This window comes from Phyllostomus hastatus, unplaced genomic scaffold, assembly GCF_019186645.2.
Source record: "Phyllostomus hastatus isolate PE091 unplaced genomic scaffold, TTU_PhHast_1.1 phas_scaffold_216, whole genome shotgun sequence".
Lineage (NCBI taxonomy): Eukaryota > Metazoa > Chordata > Mammalia > Chiroptera > Phyllostomidae > Phyllostomus > Phyllostomus hastatus.
In genome coordinates, this window is record NW_025334018.1 from 5,493,241 (window position 1) to 5,515,791 (window position 22,551).

Here is a 22,551-nt window from a genome sequence, read left to right on the forward strand (position 1 = left end):
AGCATTTGCTGATCACCTACTGTGTGCTTGGCCCTTTGCCATGTACTTTATGTAGATTCATGATTTTCTTCAATCCTCACAACACCCACCAGGAGGCAAACATAATTACTCCAGATTTACCCATAAGCTAAGTGTTGCTCAAAGGTATTAATGATTTAACACACTTGCAAAAGGACAGTAAGTGGTTGAGCTGTGATTTGAACCTGGGTCTTTGTGACTTCCAAATCACAACGTGCTTTTTCTCCCTGACAGATGACAGGAGATAGGGAGATGGGAGAGGGAGGTACGCTTATCTGGAGGGATTGCACCTCTTCCTCAGGATGTGATCAGACATCCCAGCGGTCCCTTGGTTCCTTGAAGCCACTGCCTGCTCAGCCCCGCTCTCTCACTGCCCTTCCCTAGGATTCCTGGACTCCTTGATGCCTCCACCTCCTCCTGGGCTGTCGGGGCCTGAGGGAGTGTGGAGGCAGAAGAGCAATGGGAGGGGAGTAGAGAAGAGAGGTGCTACACTTCACTAGTTGGGGGGCAGGAGGTCCCCCAGGCTGAGTGGGCCCACACTGGCACCTGCACTGAAGAAGGGCTCTGTGGAGGGGAGGGCTGCAGGATGGGGAGGCTTCAGCAGGTCCTGGATGCCACTTCTTTCCTGCACAGCCTTGGCCCAGAGTTTGATTAGCTGGGCCTGGCTCTCCTCGTTACCCAACAGACCAGCTGGCTAGGGGCCAGCCTGCAGTGGGGAGGCTCCCTGGCACCTCCTCCTGCTTTCCCTCGCAGCTGGTAAACAGCAGAGCAAAAGCCGGCCACGCCACAGCCTCGTGACCTTCCCACTCCCCCCCACCTGGTGCACGTGGCACCTGGCGTGGAGAGGGCAGGCAGCTGTCCCTTCCCTCTGGGCCCTCCCATCTCGCCATAGTCTACTCCTGCCTGGCCCTGGAGTTTCACACTCTGCTGCCATCAGCACCTCTGTTCCTGGGTAGCTCCCAGAGTCTCCCAATGGCTGCAGTTTGAGGGACAAAAGTTAGAAGTAAAGGAGGAATTTCCAACTCCCCAAATGGTTGACAGAGGAGATGGGGAGTGAGGAAGAGCGGGGTGGAAACTTTGGGAGACCATGTTGTATGGAGAGTAGGGTGTGTGTTTGCACGTTTGAGCCTCTGACTATCCCCGTGTCCTTTTGGTAAATTCGTGGCCCACGCATCTCTATGCACTTCCCTGCACAAAACAGGATGTTGGTCTGTTTTGGGGCTCTGTCCTTAGGCAGACTTGAAATAAGAAGCAAAGCTCTCCAAAATACCACCCCACCCAGCACCCTCTGGCAGAGGAGTAGAGCTAGCAGAAGGCAGAGGGACAGGGTGCTGGGCCCTGATGTCCTGCTCCCCCTGCCCTCTGGCGCCTGGATTTGCTTCCAGTCAGTATTTTCTGTCTCTCCCTGACCCTTTCCCTGTCTGTGGCTCTTCTGTTTTCTGTCCTCTCCAACTCTTCTTTCTCTGTCTCTTCTCTTTAAGCCCCTCTTCCTCTGTGACTCTGAGTCCCAGGCCCTTCCTGACCTCCCAATCATGGACACAGAGTGAGACCACGCAGAGTGCCTGGGAATGGACACTTGGCCGTGGCACTGTGCCTGGCAGCCCTGCCTGCCCTAGATACCACAGGTATGGCTGCCTCTCCCAGCTGGGCCACTTTGTACACTGTGTGGGATGGGGAGGAAGTGAGGGGTGGGGCAAGGGGTTGGAAGACAGGGTCCTGGCCTCTAGGCCTAGGTGAGTCACACGCTTCTCAGATATTTTCCTGTCTCTACCCTTTTTCTTCCCTAAGGAGCATGGATGACTGCAGTTCTTTCTCCCCAGGGCAAGAAGACACCTTGGTCATCCTTTTGGGAAGTTCCCCTCGGGCCTAACCTTCCCTTCTGCTCCAATCACAGCCCCTTTTCTGGATGAATCAGTCCTTTCAAAGCAGGGTGTTTCCTTTTCAAATACATTTTTATATTCTTATGCAAGGAGGAGGCTGATAGGGATCAAGAGAATCATTTTACCCCCACGGTGCCCAAGTTCTTTTATCGGGCTGGGGCATCTCAAAGCAGGGGGCAAGCAGCCTGGAGGGGGTGGAGGGTGGTGGTGGGGGCTTGGAACTAGGGAGCAGTCACCAACTTCTCTTTCCCTTCCTCCCCACCCCCTAAACCACAGAAACCACTTAAAGCTCAGTACAAGCCTGTCCTTCTAGGGAGGCCCTGGGGTTGTGAAGGGGAAACGTATGTGGGTCTTGGACAGTCTGCAAGCCCTACCACCCTGGTGCCACCCTTTGAGGGCTACCCCCTCTGGGAAGCCTGATCTCATGATTAGAGACCAGTTTTCTTTGGGTCCTTTCTAGGAGGCCCATGCCTGGGGACACCTCAATCTACTGGAGTGATTCAGGGAAGGGGCGGTACCCCCTCCCCCTCATCCATTAAAAAAGAACCCTCTCTCTGTTAACATCTGTAGATCTTACAGCTTCCACCCCTCCCCCTTCCTATCACAAAGGCCACTGTGGGTGGAGGGAACAGCTGGAGTTTGACCCCAGCTCCTGGCCCTGAACTTCAAGAAGGGTTGAAAAGCAGGAGCTCTGAATTTGGGAACCAAAAGACTCGGACAAGAATGTGTCCTGCCACTTGTTAATCCTCAGTTACAAAGGGGTCTGACTCGTGTTTGTGAAAGTGCTTGTGCTTGGAGGCCAGAGCAGTCCGTGGCAGGAGGTGTTCTTAGGACCTGATCTGCCCCAGGCGATATCTGTGGCGTTAGCTAGCCAGGAAGTTCCTCCAGGAACACTGTGGTCCCCATCACAGGGGGACAGTTCACAGCCATGAATTCTGGGTGAAATGCTCCTTAATAGGGTGGACTTGAGTACTACCTCACAACCTCCTCTGAGTGGCAGGCGGCAGTGAGGGCCTGGGTGGAGCCACAATCCTCAGTCTTCCCTGCAGCCAAGCTGATCACCAGGTAAATTTACTTTCCCTCTCTGATCTAGCTCCTCAGTAAAATGGGTATATACGTGCATGTGGCAATTAGCTGGGGTAACACAAGTAAAACACAGGACCTCGTACAAAGAACTTGGTCCCTTTTTCCTCCCTCCCTCCATTCCTATAACCTTCCTTTCTTCTTTTTATCTGACTCTCCTTTCCTATGCTCCTTTTTTGCTTCATTTTTCTCTATAACATATCACCTAGTTACATTTTTTTTTTTACATTTAACTTGTTTATTTTGTGTCTTGGCCAATCCCCACATGTGAGTGGACCACTGCTGTAGCCTATGCCCATTGTCTTGCAGGCCCTCCTTCAGTGTTTGTTGGAGAAATGCATGAACAAAGGCTAAGTGACCTCCACATTCCTTTCCAACTGTTTTCAAATGGTTGTTGCAGGAAGATTTGGGGTTGTTGAAGGAAGAAGAGAACAGTACTAGAGATAGCATTAGACTGAGGGGTGGCCTTCACAGACTGAAATGGTTGGAAGGGGGAGACCCCTTTTAGAGTGACCTGGTGGGGAGACAGCAGCTGGCATTGAGGGATATTATAGTGAAGTGACTCTGGAGCTAGACTTCCTGGGTTGGAATCCTAATTCTAATCCTCACTAGATAAATCCAAGGTCATGCTGAACCTAGTAGTACTTAGCTCTCATGGGGGTTGCTGAGAGGAATAAATGACTTAAGTTGTTGGAACTTGGACAACAACTAGTTCTTTGCCTGGTGACAATCTTGTTGGTCAATGCTACCACCTGGTGGACACCTGGAGCAAGCCATGTGCCTGGCCTAGGTGGCCTCCGGCTAGGGCGGAAGAACCTAACTTCAGGAAGCAGATGGAACTAGGGAGCTGTTTGGAGAGGTGTGTGTGTAGTGTTAGCTTTACACACGCAGAGGTGTATCAGGATCCAGCAGGCTGGGCCCTGTATCAGGGCCCTGTGGAAAATGAGAAAGGGCCCAAGGGAAAGGGCAAAAGAAGCTGGCCCAGTGCCTCCCTCCTTCCCTCCTACCCTCCTCCAAGCCTGGCCTGAGCCAAGAGGAACCAGCTCCAAGGAAGGTGGAAAGACAGAAGAAGGTCACTGCTGACGTCAGAGACATTCAGGTAGGAGGTAAACACAATCTGACCTACATTCATTCATCCACCTTCCACACCCTCCCCTGACTCACTGGGGTGCCCTTTTCTGGGCATCCCCAGCTCTCACATTCCTGTAGGACCCCCTCCTCACCCAGGGTCTCAATTCCTGGGACATCACATCTTGGTCATTCAGTACCTAAGTGCTACTCTTGCTCTGGGCTCTGGCTTTGCCCCCCAGGGTGGCACAGGTGTGGAAGGGACAGGCAAGAGAGAGGACACCTAAAGGCACTTCCAAGACCCGGACATTTCACCTTTCTTCAGGAAAGATGTGGCTCATGTAGGGAGGTGGATGGGTGAGGGACCTTTGATTTCTCCAGTGTAGCCCCAAGGAGCCCTCAGGGGAAGGTGGCTTAGGTTGGTTTTAGTCACAGAACTTTTTCTGGAGCGATTCAGTGACTGGAGGGCCCCCTGAAAGGGTGGGGGCCTTGTTGGACAGGGACCCTACGTCCTCTCAGTTGAGACCTACTGAAACTAGTGTCAGAGTCTCTTGGGGAATGGAGCCCAGGGCTCTGCATGTTTAACAAGCTACCCCAGGGTTTCTGGTGTCTGGCTATTCTGACGCTCTTTCCAGTTTGAGAACAACTACTTTAGGTCTGCTCCAACTCAGACCACCTGAATGAGCTCCTTCCATACCTGTACGGCCAGGGCAGAGGTAGGGGGTTGGGCTGCAGACCTGAGAGTCTGTAGGGTGCAAAAAGCGGAGATATCTCACTAGAGACAAACAGACCTTTTATTAGCAAAAAATAAATACGCGCTAGGCAGATGGAAGGAATGGGAACTGCAGACCCAGAGGAAGAGATGGTCTCAGTCTACAGGCTGAAATGCGCAGGTGCCAAGGACGCCCCTGGACCTAGTCCCCCACCCAAGGGGGGCAGCAAGGCAATCAGGGGCGTCTCACACTCCCCCAGCAGCACGTCCCTGCGCAACCCTGCGCCCCTTTCCACAACCTTGGCCCTCAGACTGCGGGCGGCCAAGTCTGGCGGGCCGAGCCCGTCGAAGAAGAAGTCCTCGTTGAAGATGGGGTTGGCGCTGCATCTGACCACGCGGCTCCGCTGGCCCCGCGGCCGGACGCGCGGCCGCAGCCCTAGCACTACAAAGCAGCCGCCGCCGCTCCCGGGGCGGGCTCGCGGGCGGGGCAGACCCTCGGCGCTGACCAGGCGCAGCCGCAGTTGCCCGGGCCCGGCCTGGTACTCGGCGGAGAGGCGCAGCTGCCCGCCGCGGGGCCCGAGGCGCAGCACGCTCTCCTTGGTCGGCCGCAGCTGGCAGCACAGGAAGTCCAGGTGGAAGAGCGGCGGCGGGGCGGGCTCCGCGCGGCGCGGCGCGTACGGGCTGGTGTCGGCCGAGCTCGCCTCCTCCGGGGACAGCGAGTGCGGCCTGGGCGGCCGGGCCTGGCCCGGGCCGGGCCGCGGCGAGCTGAAGGGCGACGACTCCGGCGACGAGGCCGTGTCGCTGTCGGGGGCCCAGCAGAGGCGCAGGTCCGGGGCGGAGCCGTGCAGCCGGTCCCGTGCCGGGGGAAGCCTCTCGGCGGGGGCGGGCTGCGGCGAGTGGAACAGGGACTCGCGCCGGCGCGTGTGCGGGCTTTCCGGCAGGAAGGCCCAGCCTTCGCGGCCCGCCAGGTGCGGCAGCGAGCAGGCCGCCGGGAGGCCCCGCCCGCTCGCTTCGCGCGCAGGTTGGGGTTCTGCGCCTCCGGGGTCCGGGAGCCGAGGTGGGATGAAGAATTGAGGGATGCGATCGGGGGTGAGGACGTTGGGGCAGGCGCGTGCGGTAGGGCCCGGGCCGCGGCGCTTAGCGAACAGGCCGCAGGGCGCCCACCGGGCCCCGGGCTCCGCGGTCCCCACCCTGCAGCCAGCTTTCTCCAACAGCCACATGCGGTGGATGGGGGTAATGAAAGTGCGAGCTCCGAGAGGCCAGAAGGTGCCAAACGCAGGGTCTCTGTGGCGGTCTGGGGAGTTGGCTGGACGAGAGAAGAGAGGAGTCCGAGGTGGGTGTCACTGGAAAGAACACCCAGCCGTCCACCACCGTGACCTCGCCCGGGGCCCACGGTGCGCACGGGCCCCTATTTGAGCAGGAAAATCCAAAGGTGGCGAAGTCTGGGGGCTGCGGGAGAAACGGAGGAAGCCGGGGGCTAGACACATTTCCAGATGCAGGCCTTGGGACTTCGGAGTACACACTCATTGGTACTAAAGATGTCATCCACTTTAGAGTTAGAACACCCAACACACCCGCTGTCCTAGACTTCTGTTGTGAGACCAGAGTAACACCTGCTCATCAAAAGGTATGTCGTCACGAACAGGGGCCCAGGTCCTTAACCCCCTTCATATACACATTCATCCTAAGAGACACGGTGGCCCTTGGCCGGCTCACCCACCTCCAGCTCTCCCCTGCCCATGCCTTCGACTCGGGGTCTCCTCCAAGGTCTTCTCTGGAGCCCCTGGGAACCCCTTCCCGCCTTGCCCAGGCTGCTATTCCCTGTCCCACCGCAAGCTTCTCCAGGCTGAGCCATCCTTCCTCCGCAGCACCCTCCCGCAACCCCCCACCCCCCATCTGCCTCCTCTTGCTCCTCCCTCGCCTTCTCCAGTTACTCCAGGCTAGAGGCAGACTCGCTGCACACCCAGTTGCTGCCGACGGGCACCCAGGGCAATCCTAGGAGACGCACCCGGGACACAGAATTCCCCTCCGCCTTAAACCCTGAAGGTCCTGCCGCTGCCTGTCAGTCCCATCGCAGCCAGAGTCTGCAGGGCAGGACGGGCCTGGGCCGCCCCTCCCACTCTCCACTCCTTTCTTCCTAGGAAACCACTGAGCACAAAGGCAGCATTGATTCTCCGCCACCCCCAGCGGGCTCTGGAAGGCTACAGCCGCCTTGCGCTCTCCGCACCCCCTCGCCGCACCCCCACGTGCGCGGGGTTCCGACAGTCTGCCTGGGAGTCTGGGCCCATGCGGGCTTGGTCGGGCACCCAGAGTGCAGGCCTCACCTTTGGGCCGCCGCTAGGTCTTGGCCTCTGGTCCGGAGGCGTTCAGAGCCTGAGGGAGCAGCTTCCTCTCTAGCTTGCTCCCATAGCCCAGTCCTTCTGGGAGGAGCTGGCAGGGACCTCCGTTGCCTACGTACGACCTCTTTTCCTGGATAAACACCGCTCTGTCTCTGTGGCCATCAGCCCGGCCTTCTTAACTCCTTCCTCCAGCCAGGTTTCTAGCAGCGTGCCAGCCTAGTGCCCCCGCCTCCTCTGCTGGGCCCAGGCTCCTTGGGAGTTGGAGAGGGCTTCAGTGAAGAGGGAGGCGGTCCTCAGCGTGGGTGGCCTTCAACCCTCTCTGCTGCACCGGCCCCACCCAGCCCTCCTAGGTGAAGCCCACACCAGTCACATCTTCTGCAAAACCCTCCTTGCTGGAGTCCTGCCTTGGTCCCTATGTACAGATCTGGAGCCATCCCAATAGCTCCTAGACAGAGTGGCTGGCAGTGACTAGTTGTCTGAATTACAGTGGCCTGAGAAAAAGTGACCAGGCTTAGGATTTCTGAACATAAACACTGAGGAAAGAGCTGGTTCTGTCAGTAGTCCAAGTCAGGCTTGTCTACACGTCACCCCCCCCCCGCCCCCCCCATCCTTAGTAGAAGGCTGTTAAATTGTAAACATGGAGGATGTCCCCCTTTCCATCTCCCCATAGGCGGAGCCTGGGAAGCACAGGCCACTGCTGACAATGTGAGGCCCAGCCAACTGCAGGCCAGGCATACCCACCATCCTTTAGTCTCTCAAAGGCATCAAGCTCATTTCTTTCTTAGGACCCTCTTCCCTCCCTGGACCACTACCCCTTCATCCTTAAGGCCCGGAGGCACTCTCTGACGCCCAGCACTCCATACTTTTCCTTTACGGCATCGATCACATTTTTTTCCCTGTGATTTATGTATGCGATTATTCAATGTCTTACTAGACTGTACACATCATGAGGACAGTGCTTAGAACAAGGCAGGTGTTCAATCAGGATTATTAAATGAACTAATGATATTAAGCAGAATTGTACTTGAGTCACTTCTTTCCTCCATTGTGCTAGGTGCTGGGGAGACATAGGATGGAGAGGAGTCTAAGGGGAGAGACAGACAATAAATGTGCAAAGAGCAACAAAAAAAGATTGTGAAATGCAGGAAATAAACAAGATGCTTCTTTTGACCTGTGATATTTGAGGGTTTTGAGGAACAAGCATTTCTTATGTGGACATTCACAGCCACCCCCCAGCCCCCACATTCTTGTGGCTCCTGACTCAGCTTGGCCCTGAGCCTGGTGGCATGTCAGGGGCGGGTGGTCTTTGCGTCATGCTGCAGCCAAGAACTGACGGCTTTGGCATTAGTCGGGCTGGGACCTGGGCTCTGTGACACACTAGCTCTGCTGTGTGACCTCTGATAGGTACCTTCATCTCTCTGGGATCCACTTTACCCATCTGGAAAATAGAGAAAATATACCTAACTCTCAGAGCGGGCATGAGGATTACATGAAATCACATGGGCACCAGTGAGGTTGACTTCCAGCAAGGTACGAGAACACAGAAACCCCAACTCAGTCTGCTCTGACAATAAGGACACTTTTGGCTTCTGTAATAAGAAGTCCAGTGGTAGGGTAGAATTCAGGGGAGCTTGATTCTGTGCCTTTATTCATTCATTTATTCATCCACAGTTCTTTACTACCTTCTCTGTGGCAGGCACCGTGCTGGAATCTGGGGACACAGCAGTGAGAAAACAGATAAATCTCCGGGCCAGATGGAGTTTATACTTCAGTGGGGAAAGAAAGACAATAGACCAAGACAAATTAGTAAAAATAGTGTATTGGATGGAAGTCAGTGTTGGGGAGAAAAATTAAAGTAGGGAAGGCTCCCAGACAGTATCAGGAGAGTATGCAATTTTCAATAGAGTAGTCAGGGTGGCCACTTGGGGAACCCTGCGAAGGAGGGAGGGAGGGCATGAAGGAGTCAGGGAGGATATGTGAGGCTAGAGCATTCTACGAAGAAAAGTTGCAGATGCGAAGCACCTGAGGCAGAAGCATGCCTGGAGTGTTCGAGGAGGCAAAGAGGCCAGTGTAGCTGGAACAGAATGAGTGAGGGGAAGATGAGGTTAGACTGGTGGAGTTTGTAACCACTGTAACAAGTTCAGCTTTTACTTGTGGCAAGCTGAGGAGTGATGCGACTTGACAAGTGTTAGAAAGGTTGCTCTGGTGGCTATAAGTAGGAGGATAAGGATGTTAAGTAGAGAGATGAGATAGACTTTTGAAATAGTCTTTGCATGAGATGACTGGGGCATGGATAGGGTTGTAGCTGTTAGTTTCTGGACATAACTGAAGATTAAGTCAGTAGGGTTCTTATCCCTATCTAAAGGGAAAGAATGATGAGGTTTCTGGCCTGAGCAGCTGGCAGAATGGAGTTACCATTTACTGAGGGGGGAAGTATTAGGAGCTCAGTTTTGGATTTATTAAATTTGAGATGCCCATTAGACATCTAGCCAGAGATGTTGAGTAAGCATTTGGATATTCGAATCTGGAGCTCAGAGGAAAGATCCAGACAGGAAGTATAAATGCGGGCACCAAGAGAAATGTAAATGGGATTTAAAGTCACAAGACTTGATGAAGTGTAGGTAGCAAAGAGAAAGGGTGCAAGGACTGAATCCTGGGTGCTCCAGCATTTAGGGGTGGGGAGGATGAGGACCCAGCTGTGCCAGATGCTGCGGCAAGGTCTGGTACGATGAGGCCTGAGAAGTGACCATTGGATTTAGCAATGCAGTCATTGGTGACTTTGACAAGAGTAGTTTTGGTGGAGTGGTGGAGGCAAAAGCCACACTGGAGTGGCCCTGAGAAAGAGTAGGAGGAAGAGGGAGAGCAAAGGCTCTTGGAGAGTTTGCTGAAAGAGAAGAGAGAAGTGGGGTAATGGCCAGAGGGGGAAGGGTAATCAAGAGAGAATTTTTTCAACAACAGAAATAATGCTGTGTTTGTTCTGCAGATGGGAAAGACCCAATAGAAAGGGGGAAATTGATAACACAGAAGAGAGGAGAATTTTGGGAGCAATATTCCTGAGTAGACAAGAAGAAATAGGTGTGACACATAAAACAGACCGTGCCTGCTGTGGGAACAGTTTACCCACAGTTAGCTACTGGAGAGACAGTAGAATAAATGGGTGGAGATTGTAGGTGGAGATATGGTGGTGGAAGCTTATTTTTTCTGGATGCTTCTGATTTCTCAGTGAAACAGGAAGCAAGGTCATCAGCAGAGAGGAGGTGGTCCTAGGGGTTGGAGTAGAGAGGACCAGGAATAAAGCAGTCACCTAGGAGAGCAGGAGAATGGATGGTGTAGGGAACTGCAGGATGACCGCTGGGCAGTCCAACAGCCTCACTCAAGGGTAGTGATCATGACTTTTAAGTGAGACTGGACAGCGTGGTAGTGTTCTTTCTCCGGCTGGGCTCAGCTGCACAACGGAAAGGGGAAATGGGCAGAGATTTGTATTTAGCCAGGACTGTGTTCAATCACTGACACTTTACCTTCCTGCTCCCTCTTTCCTTCTGTTTCCTTCTCTTGGTGGATAGTAAGTTAATTAAAGCAAGGGTGCCCACCAGAGCGCTCACCACCTGTGCACTGCACAGCAGTGGGATTGAAAACCCACCAGAGATAATCTGCAGCCTGGCTGTATTAGTCAGGGTCCGATCAGGAATTTAGCACTTGCTAGGCCACTCAACAGAGGGAGTTTAACACAGGGAACTTGTTACAGAGGTATTGGAAGAGCTAAATAGTCAAATAGGACAGTGAGGGCTGTTTAGCAGGATCTGTAACTATGGAGACAGAGCCACTACTTGAGTTACCTCCCAAAGCAAAAAGAAGAGGAGAAATACATAACTTCTACCTACTTCCCACCTTCCAGTCTTTGGTAAAACTTCTCCAGTCCTTGACATCTTCCTGGATGTCAATCACCTCCACATACTGACCTCGACGGAATCCTGTCTGTTCCTGTGGAAGAAGCTGTTTCCCACCCCTGTCCTCCACAGGTACCACTGTTCTCACTGACTTATCCAGCAACCCCCCTGGGTCTTGCCAGCTGGCTCACACCTTCCTTTTACCCCAGGTTGGTGCCACTCTAGGTACCTGTTTTCCACCAGCAGCTAGGCCTTCAGCATGCTCGGCCCACATGTACTTGGGCAATTTGTTTTCCTGGTCTTCGTAGTGACTTATCCAATTCATTATCCTTCCTCTAGAACTTTCCTCCTCTGATGGTCTTGCCTCCTATTTCACTGAAGAAGTCAAGGCACTCTTGGATGAGCCCTGTCAACTTCCCCTCCTGTTCTGCCCCCACCCCTGCGCACTCCTTCCCTTTGGTCTCAGAATCATGCTGATGCTCTCCCCTGACTACTGTCTCCGAAGTGCCCTTGACCCATCTCTAAGACCAGATGGCTGTGCTGCTGGATGACACCTGTCTCTCCCCTAGAGTTTCAGCCTCTCTCCACTGGCTCCTTCCAAAGCAATTTATAAATGCACCCAAACCTTTTTCTTGAAATAACATTTCAACAACCAAATTCCTAGAAAGAATCACCCAGTTTCACTTTGTCACTCCCACTCATTGTTTTATCCACCCTAATCTGGATTTTGCTCCCACCTCCTAGCACAGGAGACCACCACTTTCCTCATGGCCAAATCCAAAGGCCTGTTTTTACTTGTCATCTGTCTTGCCTTCTCTTAGCATCTGATACAGCTGACCTCACCCTTGTAAGAACCGCACTCCTGTTCTGTTTCAGCCTCCTTAGCGCGTCTTTTGTGCTCTGCCCCAGCTGTAAGCCTTAGTGTGACCAACGGTTCTATCTCTGACCCTTTTCCTGTCCTTCCTTTCTCTCTCCTCCTCTCACCATCATTCCCCTCTCCTCCTCCTCACTTTCACTCTGCATAATCCACTCCCAGGAGCTCCAGGTCAGTTTTTATACTAATGACTTACAAATGAAATCAGTCAGTCGTCAATATTGAGCTCCAAATCACCATTTCCAGGTTCCTGCTGGTGCTCGCCACATGATGGAAGTTCCATGGACACTTCAGGCTCCATGCACGTGAAACGGAACTTACCATTTGTGCCCACCTCAAACCTGCTCCTTTATATTCCCAGTCATGCTGCCTGGAACCACCAAGCCTGACACCTGGAGCACCCGCGAAGGCTCCGCTTCACAGACCCCCCAGGCACAGGTAGTGGCGAAGTCCTGCGCTCTGCTGTCTGTAACATTTCCCACATCTTTCATCTTCCTGACTCTGAGCCCCGTCAGGCCCTTACTCTCTCCAGTTTGGAGCCCTGCAAGGGTCTCCTAACAAGAGCCCCCACCCTTAGTCTTGCTGACCTCCTACTGCCACCAGGGTCATCTTTCTAAAAACAAAAACAAAAACAAAACTTTATGTCATTCTCTAGCCCAAACCCAGTTCCTTCTCTAGCCTAAACCCTGTTGCCTACAAGACAAAATTCAAACACCACAGCAGGGTTTGCGAGCCTTCTGTGGCCTGCCCCTGTCCCCTCCCCTTTCTGCGAATTCCTGCCCCACTCCACCCCTTGCCGTTTTCCAAGGTCACTGTGCTCTCTCTTCTGTGCCTTTGCTCTTACTGTTCCCTCTTCCTGGAGTATCCTCTGTCCCCTGACTGCCTAGAGAACACCACTTAACTTCTGAGACTCGGTTTAAGAACAGTTTCCACTAGAAAGCCTTTTTTAAAAAAAAAAAAATCACTTTCATAGAGTAAAACTGACTGTCCGTCCCTTGTGTCTGCACTGCACCCATGACAGGGGCCAGGGTGGAGGGGAGAACCGATGGGGCTCTGTGTGATTCGGCTCTGGCTCACAGCTGTGCATCTCAAGGCCCTCTCCTTGAGGGTCCTCTCCTCATTGCTGTGTGCTCAGTGCCTCACTTGGCACCGGTGCCTGGCAGGGGCTCAGTAAATCTCTTCCATTGGTGCTGACTGGGAGAGTGGGTTTGTGGGAGGTCCTGGGAGGACTTTGACTTCCAACTACAGAAGGGTCTTGGGCTGAGAGTGGGGTTGTAAGACTTTATTTGCTCAGGGAAAAGTGCCCCCTCCCTCACTTCATCAGTGGCTTCCCTGGGGAGCCCTCTCTGCCCTGCAGTGGGTCCCAGGCAGGCAGGACAGTCAGAGGTAGGCTCTCCTGAAGGCAGAGTGACTGTTACTCCTGTTCCAGCTGCAGCCGAAGGAAAACACCTGCAAGAGAAGGGCGAGCTGGGTGGCAGGAATGAGGGCAGAGAGGGCAGGAGCTTGGTGGGACCCTCTGAGCATTTGCATTCAGTCAGTCATCCAGCGCCTGAGGGATCCTGTCCTGTGGTACAAGCTGTGCAATCACACATCGGGAAAAAAAATCCTAGTTGATCTTTCCCTCACTTCACCCTGTCTACAGCGGGTACCCAATCTCAGGTTGAAAAGCAGGACCTCAGCTTGGGACTCCATACTTAGTATTCTTTCTCCCATTTGTTGTGGGGCTGGTGGTGGCAGGACAGGGCCTGGGGCTGAAGGACCTTTTTACCTGAGCACTTGGCATAGATTGTCTTCTGGTCTCTGCTCTGGGTGACGCAGGACAGGTAAAGCTTCTGGTCCTCAATCTTTTCCACGTCAATGTTTAGTACAGCCAGAGAGCCCACGGGGATCAAGCTGGGAGAGGAGGAGGCTTAGCCCAGCCTTCACACGAGCCCCTGGGCCTCACTCCTTCACCCCTGTGATCCCCCATCATTCTCATCCCACCTTGCCTCAGGGACTTAAGTGGCCCTGGGCTCAGGGCCTGCCTGCCAGCCCCCAGAACTGGGGAAGGTGAGAGACAGGCGGGGCTCCTGTACCCCAACTGCCCAGGACAGCCACCCCCATGACTAAAAGGACCATGACTTTGGCCAACACCGTGAGGATCTGTACTTACTTTTTGAACTTGATGTTGAGGCTGAGTGTTAGCAGCCCCTCTCCAGCCAGGAAGGCAATTTTAGAAAAGGTCTCATCTATCATAGTTGTCAGGGACCCTCCATGGGCAAACCTGGGGTGGGGACAAGGAGCAAGGCTGGGCTGCAGCGCTGGGCACACTGGTTTCCTGCGCCTTCCCCACCCTGAGGCAGAATCACCCTGCCTCTACCTTTCCCAGGAAAAGAAAGGAAATGGAGCTGGATCCCACCTAATCGAATCAGTCAAAATCAACTGTTGCTTCAGCATGTGTTAGGTACAATTATTTTATTTCATCAGGAAAAAAGTTTTTTTTTCCTGATAGAGTTAATAGGAAAACATTTTTCTGATTCATCACCTAATTGCTGGCAGCAATCGCCAGAATTTGAGGGGCACGCTCAAAGAGGGGAAGGAAAACTCCAGACTTGTTTGGCTTAGTCACTGAGGAACAGGCCAGCTCCACCTTACGAGTCACTATGGCCAGTGCTGAGCCTACATTTTTTAAAAAAGTATTTATTTGTTTATTTTTTTGGAGACAGGGAAGGGAGAGAGAAATAGAGGGAGAGAAACGTCAGTCTGATCAGTTGCCTCTCTTATGCGCTCCAAAATCGGAACAGCGACCTTTTGCTTGGCGGGAGGACACCAAACCAACTGAGCCACACTGGCCAGGGCCTGAGCCTACATCTTCAAGACAGGTAACCGTGAAAGCTAACTTATGACCCAAGCTTATGACATAAAGTGCCGATAAAGGGGACTCCTGAGCAGCGCTGCCTGGGAAAGCCCAGGATCCCCTTCACAGGGTGCGGCCAGCGTCTGATTATTTGAAGTGCAGAAAACTCTCATTCTCTCTCTGTAGGCTGACCTTTGTGCCAACGCTACTTCATTGCTGGTTAAGTTGGGGAAAATTGAAAGGCACCTGGCTTTAGAATGCAGATAACACAACACAGATTCGAGTTTCTGACGTTCAAAAGCACAGTTCCCATTCTCCATGGACCCGGGCACCTGTCCGGGCTGGACCACATGGGTTACCCGTGGTACAGCTCCTCCCACCAGTGGGCTCGCCATGGAACCACGCCCACCTGGTGTGACTCCTGTTTGATGGGCAAGTTGCTGAACCTTTCTGAACCCTAGTTTTCCAGTATGAATTGTGAAAAAAAATTCTTATCAGATTGGTTGAGGTAATGTTTTCAAAGCCTCATATACGCTTCTGGTCACTCCCCTCCCCGCACTGCTTGAAAGAGGGAGAAAGGAGTTGGTGTCAAGAGCATAAGCCTGCCCCTTTCCCCTCGCTGTCCTCACTGGCTGGGCCGAGGCCGTTGGCAAGTACCTCGGTTCTGCAAGATGGCTCTTGGCCAGCCAGCAACCTATCTCTCCTTGCCTAGGGGCTGCATGGGTACTTGTGAGACAATAGAAAACTTGTTGATTGGCCTCTGCCCCCAGTGCCTGGCACAGAACTCCTGAAACCCTTGTGATTTCCAGGTAGATAGGAATCTTTTGTTAGATGGATGGCTTCTGGATGCGGCAGGTCACCAGAAAGATCAAGCGTGATTAGAAGCCTGAAATTTTCTGCCCTGCCTCCTCCCCCCACCGCGCCCCCACATTCCCTTGAGAAGGGAGAAGGACTGGCAATGGAGTTAATGATCAATCATGCCTACATGAGGAAGCCTCCACAGAATCCCAAATGTGTGGAGTTCAGAGGCCTCCAGGCTGGCAAACACACTCACACTGGGACGGTGATGCACCCCGATTCCACAGAGACAGAAGCTCCTGTGCTCAGGACCCTCCCAAGCCTTACCTCACACATCTCTTCATCCGAATGTTCACCTGTCTCCTTTATCAAATCCTTTAATAAACTGGTAAGCGTGTTTCCCTGAGTTCTCTGAGTCACTCTAGCAAATTAATCAAACCCTAAAAAGGGATTGTGGGAACTTCAGATTTGTAGCCAAATCAGAAGTTATAAGTAACTTGGGGACCTACTACTTGCGATTGGCATCTGAAGGGGGGGCAGTCTTGTAGGACTGCGTCCTTAACCTGTGGGACCTGACACTCTGTCCAGGTAGACAGTGTTGAAATTGAGGTAAATTGTGGGATACTTTGCTGGTGCCCCAGAGTATTGCTTGGTGTGAGGAAGAACCTCCGCACATTTGGTAGCCAGAAGTGTCAGAAGTGGAGTGTTCTGTGTGAGTAGCACAGGAGACACAGGGGAAAGAAAGACATGAGAACTGTGTTTTTACCTGCATAGGAGGTAGGCTGAACTGGGTTTTTCTAGTTCAGTAGTAATCTCTTCTCTGGACCCCCGCAGTACACTGCCCTCAGCGTGGGAAGGTCCTCCAGTAAAAGCCAGCCACGTGTCCCCCCCATCCCTGACTCCTTGAGGTTTTCCTCTTCGGAAGGGAGGGGATCCCTGACCTGGGCAGGGCTCTGGCCTCGTCCTCCGGGGTCTGCATGCACTAGTGTAGAAATCTGTCTCCATGGACGGTGCCAAGGGCTGCAGTCTGAACCCACCACCCATGGAGGGCTGACATCCACTAAACTCTGTGAATTCTTTTAAACTGCAATTGGGTCCTTATCAGGCCTTGGGACCCTGAAGCTTCTTCTTATCTCTCCTTTCTCTCTCTCCCTTGCAGGAACTCCAGCACCCCCAACAACCTTCAGTCACTGTGCAAAGCAGGAACTGGGATGGAGGAGAAGGTAGAAAATTATGGATTGGGTGGTTCACTAGCCTTAGGCAAGAGGCTCAGGGACAGCCTGATTTAAAACAATTTTTAAAAAATCCTTACCCGAGAATATGTTTATTGATTTGAGAGAGATAGAGAGAGAGAGAGAGACATCAATGTGAGAAAGAAACATCGATGTGAGAGAGAAAAATTGATCCATTGCCTCCTGTACGCATCCTGACCAGGGATCGAACCCACAACCTAGGTATGTGCCCTGACCAAGAATTGAATCCAGAAACTTTTGGTGTATGGAATGATGCTCCAACCAAGCCACCTGGCCAAAGCCACCCTGATATTCTTTGTGGATGTATTTATGTCCAGAGTGAGGTCTTTCCTAGCTCCCTCCCAAGTTTGGAAGCAGCAGAATACAGTGGAGAGAGCAATGGACTTGGAGCCCCGCTTCCTGGACTAGAGTCCCGCATCTGACCTTGATTGCATTGTGCTGTCTTAGGCAAATTAAGTTACCTTACCTCTGTGTGCATCAGTTTGCCTGTGGGTAAAACATGAAGTGTGGGTACATGGTGTGTGATAGCTATGTAGTGCTTTAAGTTGATGAGCACATAGGCCCATGATATTATACCTATCAGCCACTCTGGTAGGTAGGTATTATTGTCCCAGGTAAGAAGACTGAAAGCCAGAGGTTAAATTGCTTGCTTGGGGTTCCAAGGCCAGCAGTGGCAGAACAGGACTGGAGGCCTGGCTCCTCATTCCAGATCTTGTCCTCTTCCAAGTTCACCACATCCCTCTCAAAGTGGCCTGTAAAACCCCTTCTTACTGGAAAATTCTTGCACTTGGGAGGAATTCCTGCAGCTGGGAGGGAGCTAAGGAGGCTCTCCCTTATCTGCACAATAGGACTGGACTAAATGACCCAAATGTCCTTGCAGTCTAGTGCAACCCCACCCAGCCCCTTAGGGAGAGGTACAGTCGCAAGACCTGGTGTGTGCCCAATCCACCTGCTGAGCCAAGCCCCAGAAGCAGCCAAGCCACCTCAGCCTTATCTGTAGTCTTACCCAGGGGGCCCCTCCAAGTAGGGTCCTGGCTGGAAAAGACAGATGGACTTCTTCTTGGATGGGTGAAAAAAGATGGCATACTCGAAGCCTTGTCCTTCCACTGGGATGCACCTGGTGAAGAGGCGCCAGTCACTTTTGTCTGGGGAGAGATGGGCATTGGAGCAGCTAGAGAAGGGAATGCACAAGGGCAAGGGGCTGGTGCAGGTTGTAGTGCCAGTCATTCAGCACCATGGGGTTGAGGCCTGAGTCAGGCACAGGGTCAAGGAGAGAACCAGAGGACACCCAGGCTCCACACCCAGGAGTCTTCCATTGGAGACCGGAGGCACGGCCATGTCCCCCAGGAGCCCTTGGTCTGGAGGGAGAAACACTCAGGAAGTTCCCTGGCTAAGGGTGGGCATAGGGTCAGGGTCAGGTCAAGACTTTAACAGACTCTATACACTGAAAATTAAAAAATGCAATTCATGTAATTCATGTATAGTAATTCAAAATAATGACAGTACTAAACAGCAAAATAAATGCAGAAAAGCTCACCCAAATTCTGATCCCCACCCCCCAAGACAACCACAACTATATCCTTTTTAGATGAGTACCAACTTCTTTTAAAAATTACTTTGGTGCCCTTGCTTTGTTTGTGGCATAAACCCAAGGGTAGTCTGTGTACCATACCACCCCTTCCTCACTGGGCAGGAAAAACATACACATGAAATGAGAGAGACAAGAAAACATGGACACACGCTCGCTTGAACCCAGGCACATGCACACGCACACGTACAAGCAAAAAGATGGAGGTGGAAAGCTCTGTTAATCTGGTGGGGGGCGGGTGGCCTGTAGAGCAGAGCACGGGCCTAGCAGAGCATGGATGTGGGCCAGGCCTGCGGTGGGGGAGGGGGCCCCAAAGCCTTTTGGGTTAGAGGAGGAGGATTTGGGATGAGGCTGAAGGGCAGGGGGCTGAGATGGCAGTGTTCCCGTGCGACCTCTAGGGTGAGCTCTGTCAGATGGGAGGAGGGAGCCCAGACAACCAGAGGATGCCTTCCCTGTCCAGGGCTGCAGCACAGGGGGTGGAGTTAGCAAAAAAAACTTTTACCTGAGAGTCGAGCCTTGAGTTCCCTTCCCCAGCATCTGTGATCACAGGGGAAGGGGTTGGCTGACCTGACTCCGTCTCTGGTGGGCTGGGACAGCTGTGCTGATGAACCCTCTCAGGCCAGGACTTACCTGAGGTGGCTGCTAACCCAGATGGGAGCTTGAGCCCCTGGATGTGATCTCTGTTGGACTTGAAGGAAGGCACTTTGACCCAGCCATCGGTCTTAGTCTTCTCCAGAAATTCCTGGTACAGGCTCAGCATGTCTGGACACCAGCTGGCATTGGGAAGGGCATAATCCTTTAAATCTGTCTTCTCTAGGCAGAACCTTGAGACCTGAATGAGAAAAATCAGGGAGATTAGACGAGTGTGCTCCTGCATTCTTGGCTTCCTTATCCCTTCCACCAGTGTTGACCTGAGTGAAATGCCCATCTTCCTCGCAGAGGGCTTGGGTGACTGGGCTAGGAGACCCTAAGGCCTAGTAAGGGGAGTAAAGGAATTGGGTCTGACAATTTCTAGGGGCATGTTGCTTGTGGTTTGTGCCTGGTAATTATCCTGTTTTAAAACCTGTGAGCTGTTCTTTGAGGCTATGAATTGCCAGGATTAACCCCACGGTAGAGATGGGGAAACTGAGGAAATATGGTTAATGCTGCTAAGCTTTAACCATATTGAGTGTGAGAGCTGATGGTCAGACTAGAGCCCTTTCTGAGAGACTGTCTTCCCTAGGGGCTGACCACAGCTGGTGAGGACCATGGTTACCACCTCTCCCCTCAGGGACTACTGCAGCTTGTCCACAGTTGTGGGCCTGCCCCAGCAGGGCAGCTCCTTTGAAAAGGGTTTTGAGTGCCCAGAGAGGTGGAGAGGCGGAGAGACGTGGTACAACCTGTGGGGTGAGGGGTCCCCTATGGCTTCACATGCTTATGCATCAATCACAGCTGTGGTCAGTAAGCCAGGGGCTTGCCAAGATCACACACAGGGTCCTCCCACTGGGGATGCCCCAGCTCAGCTGCAGCAGGAGGAGAGAGATCACTGGATGGCCACACTCAAATCAGGCCAGGACGACAGTGTCCTGGTGGTCTTAGTTTTTGATCTAGGCTACTTGATATCCCCAGAGCACCTTCCCTTTGCCAAACTAAATAGCTCCCCAACAACTGTCTACCTGCCCTGGCCACAATCTAGGAAGAGGAGATTTGGGGTGCTCCTTATGCCCTAGGCCCCCAGGAGAAGGGCTGTCCATTGGCTGAGCTGGGAACTCACCAGGGAGTCCGTGGAGGATCCGAATGCTGAGGCAGGGTTGAGTCTGGGCAGGATGTGGGCGGCACCAAGAAGGGCTCCGTGGTGACTGAGTCTTGCTGCCCCTTGGAGGCCTCTTCTTATCATGGCTGAGCACTGGGGTCTGGTCGGCAGGGCTGCTGGCCGACTCCTGAGGAAGCAGCAGGCGAGAGCACTTTTCAGCAGCACCTTGGGGCCTGTGCAACCTGCTCTCAGACAGACCTCCCTCCTTTCTGTCACAAAGCTTTCATCAGCAGCCTTCCACTGCAGGAGGTCAGACAAGACCGGGTTGGTTGAGAAACACCCATAGGTGCTTAGGGCCTTAGCCCCACCCAGGGCTTGGGGAGGGGCGGATGCTGTTAGGGCATGAATGCATAGCAGGGCTGGCTCAAGTCCAGAAAGAAGTATTTGCTAAAGAAGCAAAAAAAAAAAAAATGCATAGAGGAATAAATAGTACATAGAGGTTTGGAGAGCTGCCCTGGAGCTCTGGGGGGAGAACCCAAAAGAATTCCCAGAAAGATAAAGGAAGGCTGTCTCTTGATTTTAGGGTGTTGGTGATGTGTCTGTGTATGTTGGTGTGTGCTCTCAAATCTTTGTTACCTTTCTGGGACTCAGAAAACCAACACCAGGCCCTTATCCAGGCAGAGAGCAGCACGGGGAATCCCCTACCTGCTGGTTCCCAGCAAGGATAGACGGGGAGGGGAAGGACTTGGAGGGGAGGACAGAAGATCAGGTGGGAGGAAGCAGTTTAGCAAGGGTACTCTGTCACTTTGGAAACTCCAGGGAGGGGATGATGGCAGCAGAAAGTGCTGAGGGTGAGGGGGGCATGGGCGGCGGGGGCAGGGGAGACTTTGTCACTGCTAAGCCTGGAAAAGAGGTAGGTTTGAGTTGGGGGGTTGGCAGTACTCAGCCAGCATTTGCAAGGTTGTGGACTTTTTTCTTCTGGTGGTGTTTCTTTGTTTCAGTTGAAACTGCCAGTTTTCAAGTAAAAGTCCCAGTTTCTAGTTCACTAGAATAAAGCATATTCTAAAGATCAGAACTGTACAAATGTAGAATTATAAGAATAATAATGGTGATGACATTTTGGCAGGTTTTAAAAGAGCAAACTGATTTAACATGGAAATTTAAGAGTTTTGTCCTACCTTCTGGATTTGGCTGTCCTAAAAGACTAAAATATAAATATTTTCCTCATCTCTTATGAAGCTTTGAATGAGACTTCCTCAAGGACTGGAGGAACCAGTTTTTTGCTCTATCCAGGTTCTGGGTCCAACCAAAAATATACGAATTACTTGTCCACACTCAAACAGAGTTTCATACAAAGCAGGAGGTCAGGTATCTCCAGGTGAGTGGAAAGATCTGGCAGAGGGGGAATCTTCATTCCAGCTGTGCAGCAGCAGCAGCAGCAGCTAGCCAGAGCTGACCTCCCGTGCCTCTGGCTTGCCCTGGGGCCTCCAGGGTACTGGGTATTTCTTCCTTCCCTCTGCCTGCCTCTGCGTGTGATTCTTGATTTGGAAGATGAGACTTGAGGAGGCGATAAGAGGATCTGAGGAAAGGGAGAGAGTAAAATCTCCCCAGGGGGCCTCAAAGACTGGAAACTGATCTCAGAAAGGTTGCCCAAGAGAGATGCAAGGGCTGTTCTCCCAAGAGTCAGTAGTTGTACCTGGGAAAGGAAATTCTTGTTTCATTGCCTCAGAGCCACTTGGGAGCTGGGTTATCACCCTTTCATGGCCAGACTTTCTTTGCAGATTGTACATCCCAGTGGGATCACCATCTCTTGTTGCCTGACTAGAGGAGTAACACCTTCTGGAAAATAATAGAAAATTATTGGTCTTTGCCCCATGTTTCTGGCACAGAACTCCTAGATCACTTAGAATTCCCTGGGTGATAGTGTAACTGGAAAAGACACCAGCGTTTGGGCTACTTGTCACTACCAAACCCAACAGGCAATGACAGGGATTGAATCTTTATGGGCACTTTATTCAGGTGGCTGGCAATCTGAGAAGATGGTGGGTTCATACCCTGACAAACCATCTTCCCTTCTCTTTCCCAGACAGAATTTTTATAAGGTGGGGGTGAGCGGATAAACAAGGAGTGGTGACAGCTTTGAAATTCAGGTAGGATTAGATGAGGGAAGCTTCAGCATTCCTCTTCTGGGCAGTTAGCTGTTTCCAGGGAAGGGTGGTCATCTGCTCTCCCTGGAACACAGAAGGTCTGGGTGTCCCCTGGTGGTAATCTTCTATCAGTGCCCCAGGGGGCTGGCTGTTTTCCCAGGAGCTAGGTCGGGCCTTATCTGTAGTTTCTGAAACAAAAGCTTTAATGTACACATTACTTGCTAGACTTATAGCTTTTTCCTTAAGCTAAAAATTTCCAAATCTTGAGACCCCTATCAATAGGAGTGTCTTTTGTTCTAAGGAGAGGACTCTGGGTGGGCTCCTGGGTGTAGCTGA

General features: G+C 52.5%; 2 protein-coding genes and 1 long non-coding RNA gene across 3 annotated transcripts; 1 reads left to right on the forward strand and 2 right to left on the reverse strand.

The window, feature by feature from the left end:
• The first annotated feature begins 3,823 nt into the window (after positions 1-3,823).
• Positions 3,824-16,881, forward strand: LOC123804298. The gene is made up of 3 exons (XR_006783141.1): positions 3,824-4,080; positions 14,567-14,722; positions 16,655-16,881. It is a non-coding gene; the product is annotated as an uncharacterized LOC123804298 (long non-coding RNA).
• On the reverse strand, positions 4,857-6,382 carry C2CD4D (C2 calcium dependent domain containing 4D). The gene has a single exon (XM_045816380.1). The coding sequence runs from the start codon at positions 5,979-5,981 to the stop codon at positions 4,923-4,925; it is 1,059 nt and encodes a 352-aa protein (XP_045672336.1). The 5' UTR covers positions 5,982-6,382; the 3' UTR covers positions 4,857-4,922.
• Positions 13,135-20,898, reverse strand: THEM5 (thioesterase superfamily member 5). Its single transcript, XM_045816384.1, has 6 exons — positions 20,090-20,898; positions 18,967-19,168; positions 17,755-17,893; positions 14,014-14,124; positions 13,630-13,754; positions 13,135-13,310 (listed from the first exon to the last, which is right to left on the reverse strand). The coding sequence occupies exons 1-6, from the start codon at positions 20,210-20,212 to the stop codon at positions 13,276-13,278; spliced, it is 735 nt and encodes a 244-aa protein (XP_045672340.1). The 5' UTR covers positions 20,213-20,898; the 3' UTR covers positions 13,135-13,275.
• Positions 20,899-22,551: the final 1,653 nt, after the last annotated feature.